Source organism: Nerophis lumbriciformis, linkage group LG33, assembly GCF_033978685.3.
Source record: "Nerophis lumbriciformis linkage group LG33, RoL_Nlum_v2.1, whole genome shotgun sequence".
Classification (NCBI taxonomy): domain Eukaryota; kingdom Metazoa; phylum Chordata; class Actinopteri; order Syngnathiformes; family Syngnathidae; genus Nerophis; species Nerophis lumbriciformis.
This window is the reverse complement of record NC_084580.2, coordinates 11,847,815-11,868,157: the sequence shown is the minus strand read 5'-3', so window position 1 is coordinate 11,868,157 and position 20,343 is coordinate 11,847,815. Positions and strand designations below refer to the sequence as shown.

Sequence of the window (20,343 nt, the reverse complement as noted above, 5' to 3'; positions counted from 1 at the left end):
CACTAGTTTGATAGCGGCATCACAAAAGTATAACAAAGCCAAAATTATAATAGTTTATTTGTTTCGAAAAGTTTGGACACACCTTCTCATTCAATACGTTTTCTTTATTTTCATGACTATTTACATTGTAGGTTGTCACTGAAGGCATCAAAACTATGAATGAACACATGTGGAGTTACGTACTTAACAAAAAAAAAGGTGAAATAACTGAAAACATGTTTTATATTCTAGTTTCTTCAAAATAGCCACCCTTTGCCCTGATTACAGCTTTGCACACTCTTGGCATTCTCTCAATGAGCTTCAAGAGGTAGTCACCTGAGATGGTTTTCCCTTCACAGGTGTCATAGTTTTGATGCTTCAGTGACATTCTACAAGGTTAAATAGTCATGAAAATAAATTAAAAAAAACGCATTGAAATGAGGAGGTGTGTCCAAACTATTGGCCTGTACTGTACTTAAAAGTTGCATGAATTAACATCATATGATTTCATTGACATAAGTAAACATATTCGAAAGGGAGAGCCCTTTCTCCATATCTACAACTGATCATTCATATCTTTGACATGTTCGTTTGCTCACATTTAGTCATTTAAAGTGGGTTCACTACCTGTGTTTAAGTGTCACTATTTTCAAATTGAAGAAAACACATAGAGAATAGATAGATGGCTTTTTAAGCAGTGATTAAGGCAATAAAATATGTTAAAAGAATACAATACTAATGAGCAAAAATATGACTTTACAAAACGAAAAACTCCTCAATGTACCCAAGTTGTACAATGTTAAAAGGAAATGAAGAAATATAGATGTTAGAATAGAATACAAACCCCGTTTCCATATGAGTTGGGAAATTGTGTTAGATGTAAATATAAACGGAATACAATGATTTGCAAATCCTTTTCAAGCCATATTCAATTGAATGCACTACAAAGACAAGATATTTGATGTTCAAACTCATAAACTTTATTTATTTTTTTTGCAAATAATAATTAACTTAGAATTTCATGGCTGCAACACGTGCCAAAGTAGTTGGGAAAGGGCATGTTCACCACTGTGTTACATCACCTTTCCTTTTAACAACACTCAGTAAACGTTTGGGAACTGAGGAGACACATTTTTTAAGCTTCTCAGGTGGAATTCTTTCCCATTCTTGCTTGATGTACAGCTTAAGTTGTTCAACAGTCCGGGGGTCTCCGTTGTGGTATTTTAGGCTTCATAATGCGCCACACATTTTCAATGGGAGACAGGTCTGGACTACAGGCAGGCCAGCCTAGTACCCGCACTCTTTTACTATGAAGCCACGTTGATGTAACACGTGGCTTGGCATTGTCTTGCTAAAATAAGCAGGGGCGTCCATGGTAACGTTGCTTGGATGGCAGCATATGTTGCTCCAAAACCTGTATGTACCTTTCAGCATTAATGGCGCCTTCACAGATGTGTAAGTTACCCATGTCTTGGGCACTAATACACCCCCATACCATCACAGATGCTGGCTTTTCAACTTAGCGCCTATAACAATTCGATGGTTCTTTTCCTCTTTGGTCCGGAGGACACGACATCCACAGTTTCCAAAAACAATTTGAAATGTGGACTCGTCAGACCACAGAACACTTTTCCACTTTGTATCAGTCCATCTTAGATGAGCTCAGGCCCAGTGAAGCCGATGGCGTTTCTGGGTGTTGTTGATAAACGGTTTTTGCCTTGCATAGGAGAGTTTTAACTTGCACTTACAGATGTAGCGACCAACTGTAGTTACTGACAGTGGGTTTCTGAAGTGTTCCTGAGCCCATGTGGTGATATCCTTTACACACTGATGTCGCTTGTTGATGCAGTACAGCCTGAGGAATCGAAGGTCACGGGCTTAGCTGCTTACATGCAGTGATTTCTCCAGATTCTCTGAACCCTTTGATGATATTACGGACCGTAGATGGTGAAATCCCTAAATTCCTTGCAATAGCTGGCTGAGAAAGGTTTTTCTTAAACTGTTCAACAATTTGCTCACACATTTGTTGACAAAGTGATGACCCTCGCCCCATCCTTGTTTGTGAATGACTGAGCATTTCATGGAATCTACTTTTATACCCAATCATGGAACCCACCTGTTCCCAATTTGCCTGTTCACCTGTGGGATGTTCCAAATAAGTGTTTGATGAGCATTCCTCAACTTTATCGGTATTTATTGCCACCTTTCCCAACTTCTCTGGCATCAAACTCTAAAGTTAATGAATATTTGCAAAAAATAAAATGTTTATCAGTTTGAACATCAAATATGTTGTCGTTGTTGCATATTCAACTGAATATGGGTTGACAATGATTTGCAAATCATTGTATTCCGTTTATATTTACATCCAACACAATTTCCCAACTCATATGTAAACGGGGTTTGTAATATATACTTATAAATATGTGTATATATACTGTATATATGTACGGATATATACAGTCGTGGTCAAAAGTTGACATACACTTGTAAAGAACATAATGTCATGGCTGTCTTGAGTTTCCAATAATTTCTACAACTCTTGATTTTTTGTGATAGAGGGATTGGAGCACATACTTGTTTGTCACAAAAAACATTCATGAAGTTTATGAATTTATTATGGGTCTACTGAAAATGTGACCAAATCTGCTGGGTCAAAAGTATATATAGCAATGTTTATATTTGGTTACATGTCCCTTGGCAAGTTTCACTGCAATAAGGCGCTTTTGGTAGCCATCCACAAGCTTCTGCTTGAATTTTTGACCACTCCTCTTGACAAAATTGGTGCAGTTCAGCTAAATTTGTTGGTTTTCTGACATGGACTTGTTTCTTCAGCATTGTCCACACGTCAGGACTTTGGGAAGCCATTCTAAAACCTTAATTCTAGCCTGATTTAGCCATTCCTTTACCACTTTTGACTTGTGTTTGACATCACATAGACCAGGGGTCGGCAACCCAAAATGTTGAAAGAGCCATATTGGACCAGAAACACAAAAAAGTAATCGGTCTGGAGCCGCAAAAAATTTAAAGACTTATATAAGCTCAAATATACCTACAAACGAGGCATAATGATGCAATATGTACATACAGCTAGCCTAAATATCATTTTAGCATGGACAAGTTGGTAGAGAAGGCCAGTAACGTGGTGGGAGTGGAGCTAGACTCCCTGGCGGTGGTGTCAGAGAGGAGAAGTCTAGCAAAACTCTTAGCCATTATGGACAACACCTCCCACCCACTACACTCGGACCTTGCAGAGAGAATGAGCACTTTCAGTGGAAGGCTCAGACTCCCAAAATGCAACACGGAACGACACAGGACGTCCTTCATATTGACAGCCATCAGACTGTATAATGCATATGTTCCTTGACTGAACTTAAAGGTAGAGTATATGTAGAATATATTTATATTATTTATATATTATATATGTATTATATATATTATATTATATTATTTATAATTATTATTGTCTATTGTGAGCGAACTGTGGTGCTGAATTTCCCCCAGGGATCAATAAAGTACTTTCTATTCTATTCTATTAACTTGCAGTGACCAAATATTCCTGATTAGCACTCCATAACAAGTCAATAACATCAACAAAGCTCACCTTTGTGCATTCATGCACAGTATAAAACCTTTAGTGGACAAAATGAGACAAAAAAGGAGTGGCATAAAACATGTCTTTCTGTGGCAGCGTCGGAGAAAGTTATACATGTAAACACACTGTTGAGTCACAGTCCACGCAACGGTGAGTTCAAGGGCCGCTGAAATTAGTAGGACAAAATGGCGCTCACCAAATACTCTCATTAGTGAAGCACAAACATATTAAACAGTGGGCTTTCTAACAATTAGGAAGGTTTGTGTCATGTGTGTCCTCCTACAGAAACCATATTCAAACAAAAAAAAAAAGTTCATCCTATTTTGTTTTCCATTTCCATACTTTTTTGAAAAAGCTCCATGGAGCCACCAGGGCACCGCTAAAGAGCCGCATGTGGCTGTAGAGCCGCAGGTTGCTGACCCCCGACATAGACAAAGATAAGACCTTGTGGAGGAAAGTTATGTGGTCAGATGAAACAAAAATTGAGCTGTTTGGCCACAATACCCTGCAATATGTTTGGAGGAGAAAAGGTGAGGCCTTTAATCCCAGCACACTATTCCTACCGTCAAGCATGGTGGTGGTAGTATTATGCTCTGGGCCTGTTTTGCTGCCAATAGAATTGGTGCTTTACACAGAGTAAATGGGACAATGAAAAAAAAGGATTATCCAAATTCTTCAGGACAACCTAAAATCATCAGCCCGGATGTTGGGTCTTGGGTGCAGTTTGGTGTTCCAACAGGACAATGACCCCAAACACATGTCAAAAGTGGTAAAGGAATGGCTAAATCAGGCTAGAATTAAGGTTTTAGAATGGCCTTCCCAAAGTCCTGACTTAAACGTGTGGACAATGCTGAAGAAACAAGTACATGTCAGAAAACCAACACATTTAGCTGAACTGCACCAATTTAGTCAAGAGGAGTGGTTAAAAATTCAACCAGAAGCTTTATTGCAGTGAAACTTGCCAAGGGACATGTAACCAAATATTAACATTGCTGTATGTATACTTTTGACCCAGCAGATTTGCTCACATTTTCAGTAGACCCATAATAAATTCATAAACTTCATGAATGTTTTTTGTGACAAACAAGTATGTGCTCCAATCACTCTATCACAAAAAAAATAAGAGTTGTAGAAATGATTGGAAACTCAAGACAGCCATGACATTATGTTCTTTACAAGTGTATGTAAACTTTTGACCACGACTGTATATATATATATATATATATATATATATATATATATATATATATATATTTTTTTTTAAATAACATGTATATTTGTTCCCTCTAAAAATGTCAATAGAAATAAGTAACACAAACAGAAATAAATAAGTTAGAATGAGAAAGGACATTAAAGTAAAAAGGAGAATAATTAAAAGACTGGAGTAACATTTTGACAGCATGCACTTAATTGTTGAACTTGGTGTAATATGTTATTATTGTACAGTTGTAGATTGTTGATGACCGTGTGTGTGTTTTTTCCTGTAGTGAAGACGTAGTCATCTTCAGTAATTGTCCAGTGTCTTTAAAAACAAGTACCGTATTTTTCGAAGTATAAGTCGCTCCGGAGTATAAGTCGCACCGTCCGAAAATGCATAATAAAGAAGGAAAAAAACATATATAAGTCGCATTTTTGGGGGAAATGTATTTGATAAAAGCCAACACCAAGAATAGACATTTGAAAGGCAATTTAAAATAAATAAAGAATAGTGAACAACAGGCTGAATAAGTGTACGTTATATGAGGCATAAATAACCAACTGAGAACGTGCCTGGTATGTTAACATAACATATTATGGTAAGAGTCATTCAAATAACTATAACATATAGAACATGCTAGCCAAACAATCTGTCACTCCTAATCGCTAAATCCCATGAAATCTTATACATCTAGTCTCTTACGTGAATGAGCTAAATAATATTATTTGATATTTTATGGTAATGTGTTAATAATTTCACACATAAGTCGCTCCTGAGTTTAAGTCGCACCCTCGGCCAAAGTATGAAAAAAACTGCGACTTATAGTCCGAAAAATGCGGTACTTTGGCTTCTTCTGGTAAATGTTGCTTCAAAAGTTAACACTTTAGATGATGGTTTGAATTGTGCAAGTTTTGGGCTGTTTGACTCTGGAGTTTCCACTCTAACAATTATTATTATTAGCCTTTATTTAACCAGGTAAAATCCCATTGAGATCAAAGATCTCTTTTCCAAGGGAGACCTGGTCAAGAGGGCAGCAGCAAGGTTACATTAAAAACGGTAAACAAATACATAAAACATCACATTTACAACATTAAAACTTGCTCACATGACACATGTGCATACAGACAAGGTAGACTGCAGTCCTTTCACAGAAGTTTTAAACTCATTCAACGTAACTAGGGTTTGAAGTTTAATATTCAATTGTAGGTTTTTCCATGCCTTCGGTGCTGAAAACCTAAATGCTTTCTTGCCCAGTTCAGTTCTTACTTTGGGGACGACAAATTGCAGAACATTCATTGAACGAAGATCGTGACTTCCTTGTTTCTTTGTTAAAAGACAAGACAGATAAGATGGAGTGATACCCAGAATGGTTTTGTAGATGAAAACATACCAAGGATTGAGGCGTTGAGCACATAAAGATGTCCAGTTAACCATTGACATACCTGCCAACTACTCCGGTTTTCCCGTAATTAGTACGGTTTTCATCAACCTATTCCGGGTTACGGTTGCAGTGATAAAAAATACGGTTTTTCATTAATTAAAAAAATATATTTAAAAAAAAGTTTTATTCACGAAATCGCGTAACAACAATGACAATCAACACTGCGTCCCGTAACTTCCTATCGAGCCATTCCGAATGCCATGCGCGAGGCTATTTATAGCACCGCTGCCAAGCACGAGGCACCAGTTGCCATTGTTTCCAAACGAGCGAACGATCATGGAATCAGCCAGAGAAAAATCGCAAACGAGTCTTAAACCGAAAAGAAAACTGCAGTCATTCCGTGAAGAATATTCAAAAGCCTATCCGGGAATAATTATCCGTTCCAAAAAGAGTGAAAACTACGCGAATTGCACCTTGTGCAGACAAGATTTTTCGATCGGACACGGAGGAATTAGCGATGTAAAAGACCACGTTGGGACAAAAAAACACAAGTCTAATGCCGTTGCTAGCGATACAAGTGGAAAACTTTCAACGTTTTTCGTCGCCCAAACAGATTGGATTTTAGCCACAAAAAGGTAATGACACCAATGTTATCTATTGGAATTGTTTAGTACTGTTATACTGTTAAAAGTGTTTATACTATTTATGCTTTCAAGTCCAAGTTGAAGAAATCTTGTTAAATGTTGACAGCATAACTACCAAAATACAGAAGTATGTCCTTAATATTTTTGCAGTGCTATTTCTGTTGAAAAGTTCAAATGATTACATTAGAGATGTGATGTGCCACTTTTCAAGTGTCTGATGGCTTAAATTAATTTTCAATAATTTTTCATATTTTGAATTCTTTTGAAAGGCTTACAAAAAAACTACATTTGAATTGTAATTCCATGCTATTGACAGGACTATTAATTTTAATGAAGTTAGCTTACCATGTTTACAGTATGATAATTGTGATAGAAATGTGAATTTTAGGCACAGAATATTTTTTACAATTGAACAAGGCAGTAGATTATACAAGCTTGGACAGAAAGTTAATGATGACACCAATTTTTTTTTTAATGGAATTGTTTAGTACTATTTTACCATTTATTTACTGTAAAAAGTGTTTATACTGTTTATACTTTCAATTAACAAATTGAAGTCTTGTGAAAGGTTGACAGGATAACTGGCATTAACTGTCAAAATAATTTCAAACTATTGAAGTTAGCTTACAGAATAAACATGTCAATCAACCCATATGATTTTTGCTGTAATATTTTTGTTTTGAAAAGTCACTGTGACTGATAGAAAAGTGATGGTTTTAGCAACATTTTAACCTGTCTGAATGCTAATAATCATTTTGCGTCGGGGGGCGAACCTGAACCCCCCACCAGGACTTTGTCCTGGACCTACCGGGGCCTGTGGCCCCTGGACTCTGGCTACTAGGTTTTTCTGATTTCAAAAGTTGGCAGGTATGCATTGAGTATAACACACAATGGTGAGTAAGGGGAGCGCAGTTGGTGATGAATCTCAGTGCCCCGTGGTACACACTATCCAGCTTGTGGAGACAACCAGCAGTAGCATTCACGTACAACACATCTCCATAGTCAATAACAGGTAAAAAGGTTGTTTCCACCAATTTCTGTTTCACAGTAAAAGAAAAGCAAGACTTGTTTCTATAATAAAATTGTGACGACCGGGGCGCATGGTGATGCGGGGTTTCGTTCTCCCAGAATGCAACGGACTTCGGACACAGCGTGAAGGTAAAAGAAATGATTTATTTACGGAATAACTCAGAAGAAACAAAGAAAAGGGTGCTCATAGCACATAAGGTGAAAACTAAGGAAGACTAGCGTCGGAGCTAGCGAGTAACAGAGCCTAGCGTGGAAGCTAACAGGTACAGAGCAAGAACAAAAGTCGTCTACTGTTGCAAAAAGCAAACTACGAAGCAAGACAGATTGACAGGGAAGGCAGGCTTAAATAATAATGTCAGTGATGACAAACAGGTGCGCGTCGGGAACAAACGCAGCAGGTGAAAATAATAAGCAGCCATGGCAACAAACTCAGGTGTACAAAACAGGCACTCAAGGAGTCCAAAACTAACCAAAAACACAAGTATCTTGAAAACGTAAACAAAAAATATGATCCGGGCAGCGGATCATAACAAAAATCCCAGTAAAAGTTTCAGTTTTTTTACAACATACTGAATGTGCTCCTTAAAACTCAAGTGGTCATCAATTACAAATCCTAAATATTTAAAAGCAGATACTAACATCATTTGTTGCCCATTTCTTGTTAAAATGTTCTCACACAGTGCTGATCTTACAGTTTTTGATGTGGTAAAGAGCATACACTTTGTTTTCTCTGCATTTAAAACCAGTTGAAGATAGCAAAGTTGTTCTTGTACTCTGTCAAATGCATGTTGTAAAGATATTTAAAAGCCTCAGCAAGAGTGGGTGCTGTGCAGTATATGACAGTATCATCAGCATAGAAATGGAAAGTTGAGTTCGGAATATTCTGTCCAAGATTATTTATGTAAATAGTGAATAATAAGGGGCCCAACACAGACTTATGAATTTATAATATAATTTTAGAATTATGTTCTTCATTCTCAAAAAAAACCAACTATGCATTGATTCTAATAGGTGCCCTTGTGATGTTCAGTGTCACTCAAGTAATCGGATACATTCATCTGACAGAAAGCTTACCTGCCCATTCTCCCATTGACGAAAAGAAGGACTTTGGCAGCGGGAACCACACTTTGGGATAAAGCATCTTGATGACAAGCAGCAGCTTTACTCCATAATAAACAACAACTGCACCGCCAAGGCTGGTGAAAAACACTTCCAGTAAACTCTTCATGCTGGTCCGGTGTGTCTTGTCGGTGTGCTCTTGGAGAACGTTGGTCAGTGATTCACCCGGGGAACAAATATAAACAGAAAGCAGTGATAATGCTGTCAGAGGACACTCCCCGTTTAAGGATCAGTACGCTCACACCCTCCCTCCGTCCAACACCGAGCAGCCAGCACGTCGCAATGGGAGCCCGGCCTTTATTTCAACGAGCGTGTCAGCCTGAAACGTGTTTGTCTTTGCAGAGAGAGGCACAACTTGAAAAACTGCTTTTAGCAACACGTGTAGGAAGGTTGCTTTTGAAGCACAAGACACATACACATCTACACACATCCTGCACCGGCCAGTAATTATGTTAAAGTGCACCGCATCACAATGACAGCTGTTTTCTATTTTTTTGTCCTTCGAGTGTAATCTAATGAGATAGCCAATATATCAAAAACAGTTCTCAGTGGAGACCCAAGGCAGGCCTACGCCACTGCAAACGACAACACTGACAAATAGATGCTTTTACTTTAATTGGATGGCATTACATTGTGTAGTACAGGAACACCCCAAAAATTGCATTATTGGCTTTATTTTAACAAAGAATCTTACGATACAATACACATACGTGTTATGATCCGCTGCCCGGATCATAGTCTGTTTAAGTTTTTCGAGTCACTTGTGTTTTCTGTTAGTTTTGGACTCCTTTAGTTCCTGTTTATGCACCTCTGAGTTTGTTACCATGGCTACATATTACAAAACCCGTTTCCATATGAGTTGGGAAATTGTGTTAGATGTAAATATAAACGGAATACAATGATTTGCAAATCCTTTTCAACCCATATTCAATTGAATGCACTACAAAGACAACATATTTGATGTTCAAACTCATAAACTTTATTTTTTTTTGCAAATAATAATTAACTTAGAATTTCATGGCTGCAACACGTGCCAAAGTAGTTGGGAAAAGGCATGTTCACCACTGTGTTACATGGCCTTTCCTTTTAACAACACTCAGTAAACATTTGGGAACTGACGAGACACATTTTTGAAGCTTCTCAGGTGGAATTCTTTCCCAATCTTGCTTGATGTACAGCTTAAGTTGTTCAACAGTCCGGGGGTCTCCGTTGTGGTATTTTAGGCTTCATAATGCGCCACACATTTTCAATGGGAAACAGGTCTGGACTACAGGCAGGCCAGTCTAGTACCCGCACTCTTTTACTATGAAGCCACGTTGATGTAACACGTGGCTTGGCATTGTCTTGCTGAAATAAGCAGGGGCGTCCATGGTAACGTTGCTTGGATGGCAACATATGTTGCTCCAAAACCTGTATCTACCTTTCAGCATTAATGGCACCTTCACAGATGTGTAAGTTACTCATGTCTTTGGCACTAATACACCCCCATACCATCACAGATGCTGGCTTTTAAACTTTGCGCCTATAACAATCCGGATGGTTCTTTTCCTCTTTGGTCTGGAGGACACGACGTCCACAGTTTCCAAAAACAATTTGAATTGTGGACTCGTTAGACCACAGAACACTTTTCCACTTTGTATCAGTCCATCTTAGATGAGCTCGGGCCCAGCGAAGCCGACGGCGTTTCTGGGTGTTTTTGATAAACGGTTTTCGCCTTGCATAGGAGAGTTTTAACTTGCACTTACAGATGTAGCGACCAACTATAGTTACCGACAGTGGGTTTCTGAAGTGTTCCTGAGCCCATGTGGTGATGTCCTTTACACACTGATGTCGCTTGTTGATGCAGTACAGCCTGAGGGATCGAAGGTCACGGGCTTAGCTGCTTACGTGCAGTGATTTCTCCAGATTCTCTGAACCCTTTGATGATATTACGGACCGTAGATGGTGAAATCCCTAAATTCCTTGCGATAGCTGGTTGAGAAAGGTTTTTCTTAAACTGTTCAACAATTTGCTCATGCATTTGTTGACAAAGTGGTGACCCTCGCCCCATCCTTGTCTGTGAATGACTGAGCATTTCATGAAATCTACTTTTATACCCAATCATGGCACCCACCTGTTCCCAATTTGCCTGTTCACCTGTGGGATGTTCCAAATAAGTGTTTGATGAGCATTCCTCAACTTTATCAGTATTTATTGCCATCTTTCCCAACTTCTTTATCACGTGTTGCTGGCATCAAATTCTAAAGTTAATGATTATTGCAAAAAAAAAAAAACTTTATCAGTTTGAACATCAAATATGTTGTCTTTGTAGCATATTCAACTGAATATGGGTTGACAATTATTTTCAAATCATTGTATTCCGTTTATATTTACATCTAACATAATTTCCCAACTCATATGGAAACGGGGTTTGTAGTTTCACCTGCCTCTTGTGTTCGGGACGCGCACCTGTTGGTAATCAGAGACATTATTTAAGCCTGCCTTTGCCAGTCAGTCGGTCTGGCTTCTTTGTTTGCGTACGTTTTGCTTGTCTCCTAGCCTCTGCTAGTGATCCATAGTCTGTGCTAAGTAGTAGCCTTAGCTTCAGGTATGATCGGCACCTTGTTTCGTCGGTTTGTTTTCTGTTTTGTACCTCTTTGAGTGTTAATTTACCATTAAATCATGTTCCTACCTGCAAGTCCGGTCCGAAGTCGTCCGTTTGCATCCTGGGAGAACAAACCTCGCAGTAAACTGCAACCCCCGCCGTAACAATATGTTTATTATTGCAATTTTGTCCTTCTTCTTCTTTTTGTGTCTTTGAAGCATGTGGTTATATGACAGTTTCCCATTTCTTTACACAGTCTTTTGCATTGTTGTTGAACTCTGCGAGATCTTTTAAGCTGCACTGGTTGAGTAGCAGAGGACAGACAAGGCAGTGCTGCATCGTGTGGTCCTCTTCTCCGCATTCGCAGGTGGTTGGGCCGGTTTTGTAGCCCCATCTGGCCATAGCAGCTTTTGATCGCCCTGTTCCTGTTCTCAGGCGGTTTAGTGTCTTCCACTGGACCCATGGTGTTTCTGACCCGGGGGGCAGGTCTTCAAAAAGGGGGATTCTCATGTCAATAGGAGGGGGGTCTTTCTCTAATCTTTGTGTCCATAGCTGGAGTCTGGTTTCTTCCCGAGATGTTGTTAAGGGCTGGACTTTGCTGAGGCAGCTTCTCCTTGACTTCAGACGTTGGGCTGAGGGTTTACGTCCATAGAGGAGGTGGCGTTCATCACTGGTAGCTTTTGTGAACTCTACTCGGCTGGCAACTTCCCGTCTCACGTCTGCAGGGGCGATACCAGCGAGGAGATGTAGGTTGTTCAGGTTGGTAGGCTTCAAGCAACCAGTGATCAAGCGGCAGGTGTTGTTCAGTGCTGGGTCGAGTTTCTTGGCATGGGTTGATCTCTCCCAGACAGGACATGCATACTCCGCCGAGGAATAGCACAGGGCCAAAGCAGTACATCTTAGTGTGTGTGCTGTGGCTCCCCATTTGGAATTTGTCAGTGTCTGTAAGATGTTTCGGGAGCTGACTTTCAGTTTGGTGTTTTTGATGTGTTCCTTGAAGGTGAGTGTGCGGTCCAGGGTTACGCCAAGGTAGACAGGGTTGGTACAATTCTCAAGTGGTGTTCCAGACCATTTGATGTTAAGAGGTCGGTTTGCATCCCGGTTCCTGAGATGGAACGAGCAGACTTGGGTCTTCGCAGGGTTTGCGTGTAGATGGTTTTGCTCGTAGTAGAGGAGTAGCTCATCTAGAGCTGAGGTGAGGTTTGCTTCTCCCGCTTCAAACGTACTCTCTTGAGATGTTTTGTCCTTAAATAAAATAGTGAACATACAAGACAACTTGTCTTTTATTAATAAGTAAGCTAACAAAGGCTCCAAATTTAGTCACAAAAAACAGGTCGGGTATGGAGAAACTTACATTTATGAATATAAAACTTAGCCAATAGTATAATGAGGTTGCACAGGTAAAATTCATTTTCAAATGTTTTCTCATACTTTGTAAATCCAAGTAGCACATCTTTAAAACAAAGCATGAATATTGTCCAGGATGAAAGGACAGATGCCCTGCCGTAGTGATCGAGTGCTTTCACAAGTCCAAAACAGGTGGTAAACAGTCTGAGGATGCATATTGCATAAGGTGCAGGTAACATCAATGTCCTTCTTGTATCTAACCATCACAGTCTTTACAGGGTAATAACCATGAATGATTTTGAAAGAAATCTCTTTGACTTTGTTTGTAAGTCCCCGGTCTCTTCCTGTTGGGAAGAGACCATGTTTTTGACCCATACACAACATTATTATTATGTGGGATCTGTCGTTGTGGCTTGTGCAGCCCTTTGAGACACTCGTGATTCAGGGCTATATAAATAGACTTTGATTGATTGATTGATTGAATATTCCAGAGAGCAATTACATAGGAGACAGACACATAATCATTTTGGAATAAGCTGGGGATTTTTCTGCTATTTTTATGATCAAAACAAAGTTTCCCCACAGGTAGTGTCAAGTGGATCATTCACAATTGTTACAACAGAAAGAGGGAATGAGTAAGCCATGTACAACATAACAACACCTGATGGAATGGCATCAAATACAATGGCAAATTGTTTGATACCCCAGGGATCTTAAAATGGTTGAGAAATTATTGGTAATTAAAAAGTTGACCATCCTTATTGAAAAGCTGAGTCACTTGTGGTTGGAGTGTCCGCCCTTAGATCGGTAGGTCGTGAGTTCAAACCCCGGCCAAGTCATACCAAAGACTATACAAATGGGACCCATTACCTCCCTGCTTGAAACTCAGCATCAAGGGTTGGAATTGGGGGTTAAATCACCAAAAATGATTCCCGGGCGCGGCCACCACTGCTGCTCACTGCTCCCCTCACCTCCCAGGGGGTGATCAAGAGTGAGAGGTCAAATGCAGAGAATAATTTCGCCACACCTAGTGTGTGTGTGACAATCATGGGTACTTTAACTTTAACTTTAACTTAAAATAATACCATTCTTGAACCAATTGTTGAGGAAAAGAGATCTCCTTTTGTAACATATGTCTTTATTGTTCCAAATGAAGTATTTCGTAGGTGAGAAATTGTACTTGTATATAAGAGACCATTGATTGATTGAGACTTTTATTAGTAGGTTGCACAGTGAAGTACATATTCCGTACAATTGACCACTAAAGTTTTTCAACTTGTTTAAGTCGATTCATGATACAAATAAATACTATCATATATACTATCATCATAATACAGTCATCACACAAGATAATCATCAGGGTTAGGTTTGGTTGTTATCATCAGTCATCAACAATTGAGAACAGAGAAATGCCAGAAGGGCTTGTTTGTGGAAGTTTGAAAGAGCAACAGGAATCCTATCAATGTTGTGGTTGCACAATAACAAACATTTTAGGCCTCCAAGATTAGAAAATACATGATGAGAAATGAAGTTCCAAATTGAGGTAGGATTACTTGAATAGTGTCTTATCCAATCAATCTTGAAGGTGTTGTTTAGTGTAGTGAAATGCAGAAAGTTTAGACCACCCTGATTGTAATTGTTCATTATAACAGATTTCTTAATATAATGAATTGTGTTTTTCTAAATAAAGTCAACAAGTATTTTGCCAATACTCTGACATAATTTTTTGGTTTACATCTAAAGAAATAGCCGCATACGTAAGCCTGGAGATGCCTCCTGCTTTGGAGAGTAAGGTTCTGCCTTTTAAGCCATTGGTTAAATTCTTTTCTTGTTTTTTTCTACAATTGGAGTAAAGTTCAAGACCAATCTAGGTCATTAATACTCTCCTTAATAGGAATTTTACATATAGACAGCATTTCACATCTATTAACAGCCATTAGTTTACACTTATTTACATTTAAACAGAGACCAAATGTCATGATCCGTGGCCCCGATCATGTTTTGGTATTTTCAGTTAGTTTTGGACTTTTTCAGTTCCTGTTATGTGCACCCTTGAATTTGTTTTAGTTACCATGGTTGGTTATTATTTTCACCTGCCTCTGATTGGTGTTCGGGACGCTCACCTGTTCCCCGAGCACTAATCAGAGGCATTATTTAAGCCTGCCTTTGCCGGTCAGTTGGCCTGGCTTCATTGTTTGCTTCATGCACCTGTTACGTGAGTATTGCTTGTCTTTAGTCTATACCATGGGTGTCAAACTCTGGCCCGCGGGCCAAATTTGGCCCGCCGTGTAATTTCACTTGGCCCTTGAGGCGATATCAAATTAACACTAAAGCTGGCCCGCCGATCCTCCCGGGAGTCTTCCAAACGCCAGCCAGCCAGCCCAACAAGTGCTGGCCCAGTCACATAACATGTGCGGCTTCTGCACGCCCACACATTAGATTGCAACGCATACTTCATCAACAGCGATACAGGTTACACTGAGGGTAGCCGAATAAAAAACTTTTAACACTGTTAGAAATATACGCCACACTGTGAATCCACACCAAACCAGAACCCTTTGCAGCACTAACTCTTCCGGGACACTACAAGGTGTGTGTGTGTGTGTGGGAGGGAAGGTTTGGTGGTAGCGGGGGTGTATTTTGTAGCGTATCGGAAGAGTTAGTGCTGCAAAGGATTCTTGGTATTTGTTCTGTTGTGTTTATGTTGTGTTACGGTGCGGATGTTCTCCCAAATGTGTTTGTCATTCTTGTTTGGTGTGGATTCACAGTGTGGCGTATATTTCTAACAATGTTAAAGTTTTTTTTACTGGCACCCTCAGTGTAACCTGTATCGCTATTGATGAAGTATACGTTGCATTCGCTCGTGTGTGCGTACAGAAGCCGCACATTTCTTGTGACTGGGTCTGCACGATGTTAGAATGGATGAAAAGCGGACGTGACGATAGCTCGTAGAGTACGTTAAAGGTTAATTTGTTCAACCATGGCCTGCAGCTTTGTTCAGTTTTAAATTTTGGCCCACTCTGTATTTGAATTTGACACCCCTGGTCTATACTAAGTGGTAGCCTTAGCTTCAAGTGCGATCGGCAAGTTGTCCCTTCGGCTTGTTTTCTGTTTTTGAACTTCTTTGATTTTCAAAAATAAGTCATGTTCCTACCTGCAAGTCCTGTCCGGAGTGGTCCGTTTGCATCCCGGGGGAGCGAATCCACCAAAAGCCAAAAAGAATACATGAATCACATCCAAGGCAAGAGGAATTTGAGAAGAGTTCTTCAAAAAGAGTGTTGTGTCGTCAGCCAGTTGGCTGATAGTTATTTATCTGTCCAATATAGAGATCCCCTTTAAATGACTAGTTTGTATATGAACCGATAACAATTGGGTGGCTAATAAAAATAGATATGGAGAAATAGGACAACCTTGCCGTATCCCACGTTTTAATTAGAACCTTGGAGATGTACCAGATTTTAACTTTATCGAGCTATTACCATTGCAGTACAAAGTACCGTATTTTTCGGAGTATAAGTCGCACCGGAGTATAAGTCCCACCTGCCGAAAATGCATAATAAAGAAGGAAAAAAACATATATAAGTTGCACTGGAGCCCGGCCAAACTATGAAAAAAATTGCGACTTATAGTCCGAAAAATACGGTATTGGTTGTTTTGGGAAAAAGATTGCCGAAGCCCAATTTGTCAAGTGTCTTGAAGATAAATTCATGTTCGATCGAGTCAAAAGCTTTGTAGAAGTCCAAGAAAAGAAGGAAGCCTTCATCATTAATGACCTCTGGGTAATCCTGTATGTCAAGTACAAGCCTGATATTACTCGATATGTGCCTACCTCTCATAAATCCTGACTGTGCCAATTTTAAACGTTTAGCAAAAATAATAGCTACAATCTTATAGTCATTGTTTAGAAGGCTAATTGGACGCCAATTATCAATGATTAGCACATCTTTGTTTGTTTTGGGTATAAGGGTAATGAGGCCTTGTGTTAAAGTTGGAGGAAGGACACCTGTATCAATACTTCCACAAAAAACTTCTAGTAAGAAGGGAGCCTGCTCTTCTGAAAATATTTTATAGAATTCAGATGTAATACCATCCACTCCAACAGATTTGTTATTTTTTAAGCTCTTAATTTATTCCACTACTTCCTTGAGACAGATTGGACGGTCACAGAATACTTGGTCAGCCGTGCTGATTGATTTAGTTTCAGTTAAGGCATCCATAAACGAAATAGCATCACTTTCACGGTACTGACTATTGTATATATTTTTTGTAAAATTGAGAACAATCATTTGCAATCTGTTTTGCATCATTGCAAACCATATTGTTTATTTTCAATTGATCAATGGTGTTATTTTGAGCCTGCAATTTTTCTAAACGAAAGAAATACGAATAATTTTGTTAAGTTAAGTTAAATTACCACTGATAGTCACACACACACACTAGGTGTGGTGAAATTTGTCCTCTGCATTTGACCCATCCCTAACTCCTGGGAAGTGAGGGGAGCAGTGAGCAGCAGCGGTGGCCACGCCCGGGAATAATTTTTGGTGATTTAACCACCAATTCCAACCCTTGATGCTGAGTGCCAAGCAGGGAGGTAATGGGTTCCATTTTTATAGTCTTTGGTATGACTCGACCGGGGTTTGAACTCACAACCTTCCTCCAACCATTGTTTCCTAGATCTTACAAAGGCTCCTTCTGCTTTCGATTGATACATTTTGTCTAATTTATTTTGGCTTTCCAAGAGCCTTTCTTTTTCTTCTGCTGACATATTATCTGGACACATAGAGGATAATGCAGTAATCACTGCATTTTCTTCCTCAGATCACTTTTTCTTAGCTAGTTTACGACAATATTTTCTAATAAATTTACCTACCTCATACACTATATTGCCAAAAGTATTTGGCCACCCATCCAAATGATGAGAATCAGGTTTCAGAATCACTTGGCATTGTATAAAATCAAGCACTTAGGCATGTTTCTACAAACATTTGTGAAAGAATGGGCCGCTCTCAGTGATTTCCAGCGTGGAACTGTCATAGGATGCCACCTGTGCAACAAATCCAGTCTGGAAATTTCCTCGCTCCTAAATATTCCAAAGTCAACTGTCGGCTTTATTATAAGGAAATGGAAGAGTTTGGGAACAACAGCAACTCAGCCACCAAGTGGTAGGCCACGTAAACTGACAGAGAGGGGTCAGCGGATGCTGAAGCACATAGTGCAAAGACTTTCTGCACAATCAGTTGCTACAGAGCTCCAAACTTCATGTGACCTTCCAATTAGCCCACGTACAGTACGCAGAGAGCTTCATGGAATGGGTTTCCATGGCTGAGCAGCTGCATCTAAGCCATACATCACCAAGTCCAATGCAAAGTGTCGGATGCAGTGGTGTAAAGCACGTCACCACTGGTCTCTAGAGCAGTGGAGACGCCTTCTCTGGAGTGATGAATCACGCTTTTCCATCTGGTAATCTGATGAACCAGTCTGGGTTTAGAGGTTGCCAGGAGAACGGTACATTTCGGACTGCATTGTGCTGAGTGTGAAATTTGGTGGAGGAGGAATTATGGTGTGGTGTTGTTTTTCAGGAGTTGGGCTTGGCCCCTTAGTTCCAGTGAAAGGAACTTTGAATGCTCCAGAACACCAACACATTTTGGACAATTCCATGCTCCCATCCTTGTGGGAACAGTTTGGAGCGGGCCCCTTCTTCTTCCAACGTGACTGTGCACCAGTGCACAAAGCAAGGTCCATAAAGACATGGATGACGGAGTCTGGTGTGGATGAACTTGACTGGCCTGCACAGAGTCCTGACCTTAACCTGATAGAACACCTTTGGGATGAATTAGAACGGAGACTGAGAGCCAGGCCTTCTCGACCAACATCAGTGTGTGACCTCACCAATGCGCTTTTGGAAGAATGGTCGAAAATTCCTATAAACACACTCCGCAACCTTGTGGACAGCCTTCCCAGAAGGGTTGAAGCTGTAATAGCTGCAAAAGGTGGACCGACATCATATTGAACCCTATGGGTTAGGAATGGGATGGCACTTCTAGTTCATATGTGAGTCTAGGCAGGTGACTAATACTTTTGGCAACATAGTTTAAGGAGTTCCCAATTACTACAATAAACGTTTTGGCTCTTGGCTTTATTCCAAAAAAGTTGCATTAGATCTTTAATCCTCATTTTAAGTGCTCCATGACATAAAACCGAACTATTGAGTTTCCAGTGTGAGGTTTTTTGAACTATTGCGAAAGGGATGTAGAGAGATGTGAATCTGTATAATAGCCCTATGATCAGTCAAAGGACTGGAGAGAATTTGAACAGTAACATTGTCTTGCAGTGCGTTAGAAATTAACCACATGTCCATTCTAGATTTTCTTGAGCTTGACTTACTAGACCAGGGCAATTATTTTGACTCGGGGCCACATTTAGAGAAAAAAATATGTCTGGTGGCCGGAATATCTATTTTTAGGAACACTAATACAAAACCTCACAATAATGTCTGATTGAATGCTAAAAACGTTATGACAGACCGCCTTAAAAAACTTAATGGATTTTTAAAATTTTTCTATGAAGGATAAAACACTGAATATTGACAAAATATGAACGTCACACCCCCTTTCGATTGACACATTTTACAATCAAGTGAAACGCAACAAAAATGCAACAAACAGTGAAATATGAACACGAAGGGTACAAAATAAACCCACCTACAATTTGATACAACACTAAGCTTTAGAACTTTGTTGTGAAAATATCCTTCCGCGTCTGTGGAAACGCTTCCCGCCCACACTGCTTGGTGCCTCGTCTGAGCTGCTGTGACGTAGATGACCATATTAACTAATTAGATGACCATAGTAACTAGTATATGATGCAAAAGCGCAGATTTCAACCATTGAAATACTTTGTATAGTTGAAGACTTACGGCATACTTGCCAACCCTCCCGAATTTTCCGGGAGACTCACGAAATTCCCGGGACAAATATTCTCCCGAAAATCTCCCGATTTACAGCCGGAGCTGGAGGCCACGCCCCCTCCAGCTCCATGCGGACCTGAGTGAGGAAAGCCTTTTTTCACGTCCGCTTTCCCACGATATAAACAGCGTGCCTGCCCAGTCACGTTATTCCATACGAGGCGTCCGGCATAGCGCCGATGAGCATGGTGCAGATGGAGAAGATCTTCTCGGCGTCCGTGTTGGCGCACACACTTTTAAAGCCGACGCTGGTCAGGCTGCTGAGGGGGAAGTAGAGGGCAGCGATGTACGAGCTGCGCACCGACGGGCCGCCGACCGTGTTGTTGACGTAGGGCATCTCCAGACGTTTGCCCAGCTCATGGAGCCATCCTTGGGGAAGAGACAGCAGGACAACAGGGTGACAAGAACTTAATCATCCAGACTAGAGATAGATTGTATTATTATGTTTATTTTACCTAAAAATAAATATATTTATTAATTCAAAAAAAAACAACTAAATACATTTT

At 39.9% G+C, this 20,343-nt stretch overlaps 1 protein-coding gene across 1 annotated transcript in view; it reads right to left on the bottom strand.

Annotated features, from left to right (window-relative positions):
* Positions 1 to 9,131, bottom strand: part of hsd17b3 (hydroxysteroid (17-beta) dehydrogenase 3) — a 34,357-nt gene extending 25,226 nt beyond the window's left edge. Inside the window, exon 1 of the mRNA XM_061928349.1 lies at positions 8,898 to 9,131. Within this exon, the coding sequence (XP_061784333.1) occupies positions 8,898 to 9,051 (154 nt within the window). The 5' untranslated portion in view covers positions 9,052 to 9,131. The remainder of the gene's footprint in view (positions 1 to 8,897) is intronic.
* Between the last annotated feature and the right edge of the window lie 11,212 nt (positions 9,132 to 20,343).